The sequence below is a fragment of the Lactuca serriola genome, chromosome 8 (genome assembly GCF_051521515.1).
Source record: "Lactuca serriola cultivar US96UC23 chromosome 8, Lser_US96UC23_V15, whole genome shotgun sequence".
Classification (NCBI taxonomy): Eukaryota; Viridiplantae; Streptophyta; class Magnoliopsida; order Asterales; family Asteraceae; genus Lactuca; species Lactuca serriola.
The window spans coordinates 305,662,015-305,667,356 of NC_136415.1; the positions used below are offsets into that span (position 1 = coordinate 305,662,015).

Below are 5,342 nucleotides of genomic sequence, written 5' to 3' on the forward strand. Positions count from 1 at the left end.
TCTTAACTAGAAGAAGCTTTTGGGAATGTGCATGATGAAAAAGATAGATGATTGCTCCTTTATGGGAAATAAGAAGTGAAAGAACTATGGTCAATATTCATATCATGCCCATGTCTAAAAGTAACCCAAGTGTTAGAAGTTAGAACCTAATCATACTTAATAAAATTACATTAGATTTTAACTCCAAATTTTGTAGATATTACCTCTAGAAGAATTAGAACACAATACATGTCTAATTTATTCATTTTACAATTTCAATATTGAGTAAATTACTGAAATCGTTCCTATGGTTTGGTTAAAATTGTATATTTGGTCCCTAACTTTTCTTTGGCACTCGGATGGTCCTTGTGGTTTGATTTTGTTGCGTTTTTCGTCCCTTACACACAAAAAATTAGGGACCAAACGTGCAATTTTGACCAAACCATAAGGACGAAAAACGCAACAAAATCAAACCACATGGACCATCCGAATGCAAAATAAAAGTTAGGGACCAAACGTGTAATTTTGACCAAACCATAGGGACAATTTCAGTAATTTACTCTTCAATATTTGATATACTATAACGAGTTGCAAGTTACGCAATCACAAAGTTGGAAACCACCTACCAGATTGGGAAATAAATACATTGGATTCCCTTGTTAACAACTTGTGGCCTTGTGGGGATTGATGCTTTAAATCTTCAAATATAAGATACGTGTCACATTTATTTAGCTTTTGGAAATTCTATAGTGGATAACCCTTTTCATTTTCAAACCCCTTTTCATCCTCCATAGTATCAAAGCATATAACATATCTCATAAAAGTAAGCTTTCATAAAAAAAAACCAAAACAGTACCTATCAACTATACATAATTAATCAAAAAAAAATGAGCCTTGTGTTACTTCAAGGCCCATTACTAAATAGAAAAACCCAAACCCAATTCAGAATATGCACACAGAGTCCAGATCATGTCAAATATCAAAGATCAATATTTCAATCCTAAACCCTAAAAGTTTTTCCTTTTTTTTTTTTAAACTGTACACGTGGCAAGATTTCAAAAAAGAGCATCAAAGGTAACCTGAAAACGTGGGATACTTCCGGGTTTTGGATCAGAAGCATTAGCAAGGCCAGCCAACAACTTTATAACATCGGCGGTATCATCCAAATAATATTTGGCCTTACTGGGCTTCCGTCCAACCGTACATGCGAATATTTCGGGAGTCACGCAACTCAACGAAGCATTCAAAACCGTATTTCTAATACTTTCAAACATATCTTCATCTGATCGATCATCTCCAATACACATCACGAAATCCGGCCTCTCTCCTTTCTCCACCATTGTTGATAGAATTTTCTCCGCCACTAGTCCCTTCGTCACCCCCTGCAAAATCAAAAATGCTCAAATTCACCCCCTCGTCTTTTCAAACATGAAAAAAATGGGGATCTCAGTTATAATTGTGATTTCAATTTTCACCTGTGGTTTAACTTCAACTATGTGTTGACCACGTTTGACCACAGCCGGTTCATTAGCAAGCACGTTTTCCAAATGGATTAGTAGCTCTTTTGCTTGGCAAGAACCGAAATCCGGGTCGGCGTCTTGGTGGTGCCAAACTAAACCGGATTCTTTAATTTCAATATTTGAACCGTCGGTTGCTTCTGTATACTGTCTCATCACCGGTTCAGCCACCTCTATCCATTCAAGATCTGTACACGGAAGGCTAGATTCCCACTCACAACCCCTACTCCACCTTCCGAATAAAATAATAATAAAGATAAATTAAATAATCCCAAAACTTTATATAAATAAATTTAAATTTAAATTTTACCTTGTGAAATACCCATGTTCGGCGGCTAACCCTAGCCGCTCACACGGCGCAAGCCACTCAGCCAAAGATTTTCTCCCTCTTCCACTAACGATAAACACCGTGTTCTTTAAATCGTTACATAAAATACTCAAAATATTTATAATTTCATCGCCGGGAGATTTTACAATCGCCGATTGAGAAACTAGGGTTCCGTCGTAATCCAAAAAGATCGCTCTTCTGCTGGATTTTTTATACGCGGAAACGATGTAATTAGGAGATAGTTTTCTAAAACTAGGAGAAAGAGAAACGACCCGAAACCCGAGTCCAAACCCGATTCCCCAACACCGTTTGTTATAATGATCTTTCGAAGCTCTTTCTAGATCTTGCATGAAACTACGACCCCAATATGACACGTCATGTGAGCTGACGTAACGATAATGTTTTTCGTGTCTTAATTGCTTTTCGGGTTCTTTCATTGTTATGGCGGAAGTTATAGCTCCGGCAACTGATTCGATGTCCCACGGGTTGACCCGGATTGCCCCACTTAGAGACGGGGAACACCCGATAAACTCCGACACAACTAACATACTTGTACGAGGTTTTTCATTTTCATGTTCCTTGATTTCATCGAAATACGGGGAATGTTGTCGGCAGACGATGTATTTATACGGGACTAAATTCATTCCGTCACGAACTGCGTTGACTATGCAGCAATCCGCCATTGAATAGTAAGCGGATTTTTCCCAACGGGCAACGGGTCGGTCAATTAGAACCACGGGTTTGTAATCGGGCGACCCGAATTGTTCATTGATCCGGTTTACTATCAAATAAGTTTCGCGTTTCGCTTCTTGTACATCTTTTCCTGAACTTCTTTCCGGATTCACGATTTGGATTAGAACGATGTTACCTTGAAGAACAGGATGATGATTTAAGAGGTATTCAAACGCGAGGAGCTTGAGACTTATTCCTTTGAAGATATCCATGTCGTCAATCCCGACAATTACCTTTTTACCCTTGTAACGCTGTGCGATTTCTTTGACTTTTTGTAACGTAATTGGAAGATTCAAAACCGATTCCAATCTCCCCATGTGGATTCCAACAGGGAGAATCTTGATGTAAACAGTTCGACCAAAGTAATCGAGTCCGATATGTCCACGTTTGGATTCGTAATCCAATCCCATCATTCGACTGCAACAGGAAAGGAAATGACGAGCGTAATCGAAAGTATGGAATCCGATTAAGTCGGAATTGAGAAGTCCTTTGAGAATTTCATCTCTCACAGGTAAAGTTCTGTAGATTTCAGAAGAGGGAAAAGGGCTATGGAGGAAAAACCCTAATTTCACTCGATTGTAACGTTTTCTTAAAAATGTTGGTAAGATCATGAGATGATAATCATGAATCCAGATGTAATCGTATTCCGGATCTGCAATCTCCATAACTTTATCGGCAAAAATCTTGTTTGCTGACACGTAAGCTTGCCAAAGAACTCGGTCAAATCGGTCAGCATGATCCGGGCAGATGGGCAGCATGTAGTGAAAAAGTGGCCATAGTTGTTGTTTACAGAAACCAGAGTAGAATTTTTTGTTAAGATCGTGAGGGAGAAAAGTGGGGACACAGTTGAATTCATCGAGTAGTTTTTGAGCGACTTCTTCTTGCTCACTAATGTCTACTTCGACCTTGAGTGAACCCACGTAAATAATCTCAGTCTCAGGGGTAAATCCGTCTTTTAGTTGGTAATATAAGGAGTCTTCATCGAAACTGAAGGTTAACTTTAGGGTATCTGGGTCTCGTTGGATGTGTAATGGTAACATATTTGAGACTATGATTTTTCTTTCACGATAATTAGATGAGATATCTGAATCACCATCTTGTTCATTGATGATTCCAGTTATGACACGTGGAAGACCTCTGGGTGTTTGAGGCATGTCTAGTAGATTATCAGGAACCAAATCCAAAATGTTTGAAGATGATTTTGATGCCATTATTTGTATATATATAGCAGCAATTATTACTTGATCATACAGTTTTGTTGTTTATCTCGTACAATGATCCTGCAAAACATATAACACAAGAATGATGCTGTAAAAGGGTAAAATGGGCAATTGTTGAAGCAAAATGTATGTTGCAATAGGAAGAAAGTTTATCATGTAATTATCAACATTTCCCCTAATTGTTACCAGAAAATATGCTCTCTATACTACAAAAAAATGAAGAAAAACAGCAACAATTTCAGTTTTAATGTCAAGCAGATGGGTTGCAGACTTCAAATTTTACATAGGATAAAAATCTGAAAGAAAATGGTTGGATATATTTGACTTGATATCTGCTGCAATGTAGAACAATGTGAACCTAAATTTGCAAAAGAAGTTGACTTCAAGATTTCACATATAGAAGCTACAGATTATAGGTCAAAACTCAGAACATTCAAATCTTAAGAAAAGATGGGGACATGGGAGCATTATTAATGTCAACTAGGGTACAAAAACAAAATAGAAAGTACAAATAGATCTTCACTGAACCAATAATATCAATTGCAAAGCTTTAGACTGGTTTCAACTCATCAGAATCCTACAAGTACACCCCAAAACAATATAAATCTTACTGTTTTTAAATAACTGGTGACAGATTTTCCAGAACCATTAAAATGGAATGGTATGATTATGTATTCAAAGTGCAAAACACACACAAACACGTTTGATTTGATTGAAATGAGTATTCAACCATAATAGACTACAGTTATTCTTGTAGTTTTGTTCTTAGCTTTTGTTGAAATCGAATTTAAAACATTTACTAAATAGGCAAAACCTCCTTGCCTTGTCTGCAATAATAATTCAAAACACAAACACCGATCTACTAACAAACTTTTCGATTATCAATTCCCTCCAAAAATGAAAATGATGATTTGTTCACAACTGAAAAACAGAATCAAACAGCAACAATATGCAAGTAAACGGAGCACCGGATTGAAATTTAAAAAAAATCAATAACAGATCAGAATATCAGATATAGGGGGAGAGATATGGAGAGAGAACTTGAATCATGACAAAACTTACTGTGAAACGAGGTTCGGAAAACGGTTGTTGTCGATGGCGGATGTAACCGCTGACGTTGAACGGCGATGAGAGAGATTTTCCGGCGTTAGATGGAAACGAGAGAGGCGAGAGAGAATTTTGGGTTTGAGGAGAGGGTTAATGACATTGTAGAGAGAGAAAGAGGATAAAGTTGCCACCACTTAACCGCGGTTAGTTTCCACTGCTTAACCATGGTTTAACAACCAGGTTTTATGTGTCGTATTACTTAAATACCCTTCTGCCTAATATCATAACCGAGTTTTGCCATTTTTATGCATCTTTTCATAAAATGTTGCGTTACTTCATGTATTTATTCTTTTCATAAATAATAATAAATAGTGTATTGATCTTATAAACAAGTTTCTAAAAGGCTATTCATGTATATCTTTATATTTATATAAACAAGCATATTTTTTTTGTCGACTCGTCACAAGCTGAGAACTTTATGTCATGTAGAGTGTCTAATAATCGTGATCCGGTTGTCTT

At 37.0% G+C, this 5,342-nt stretch overlaps 1 protein-coding gene across 1 annotated transcript; it reads right to left on the bottom strand.

Annotated features, from left to right (window-relative positions):
• Nucleotides 1-790: 790 nt before the first annotated feature.
• LOC145071102 (putative alpha,alpha-trehalose-phosphate synthase [UDP-forming] 10) lies at nucleotides 791-4,988 on the bottom strand. Its single transcript, XM_079018017.1, has 4 exons — nucleotides 4,839-4,988; nucleotides 1,807-3,836; nucleotides 1,455-1,728; nucleotides 791-1,361 (listed from the first exon to the last, which is right to left on the bottom strand). The coding sequence occupies exons 2-4, from the start codon at nucleotides 3,765-3,767 to the stop codon at nucleotides 1,035-1,037; spliced, it is 2,562 nt and encodes an 853-aa protein (XP_078874143.1). The 5' UTR covers nucleotides 3,768-3,836; nucleotides 4,839-4,988; the 3' UTR covers nucleotides 791-1,034.
• Between the last annotated feature and the right edge of the window lie 354 nt (nucleotides 4,989-5,342).

Coding starts and splice junctions, on each gene's coding strand:
- LOC145071102 (XM_079018017.1), bottom strand. CDS start 3,767: ATGGCATCAAAATCATCTTCAAACATTTTGGATTTGGTTCCTGATAAT. Junction 1,729..1,806: donor GAACATGGGTATTTCACAAG/GTAAAATTTAAA, acceptor TTTATTCGGAAG/GTGGAGTAGGGGTTGTGAGT. Junction 1,362..1,454: donor TAGTTGAAGTTAAACCACAG/GTGAAAATTGAA, acceptor TTGATTTTGCAG/GGGGTGACGAAGGGACTAGT.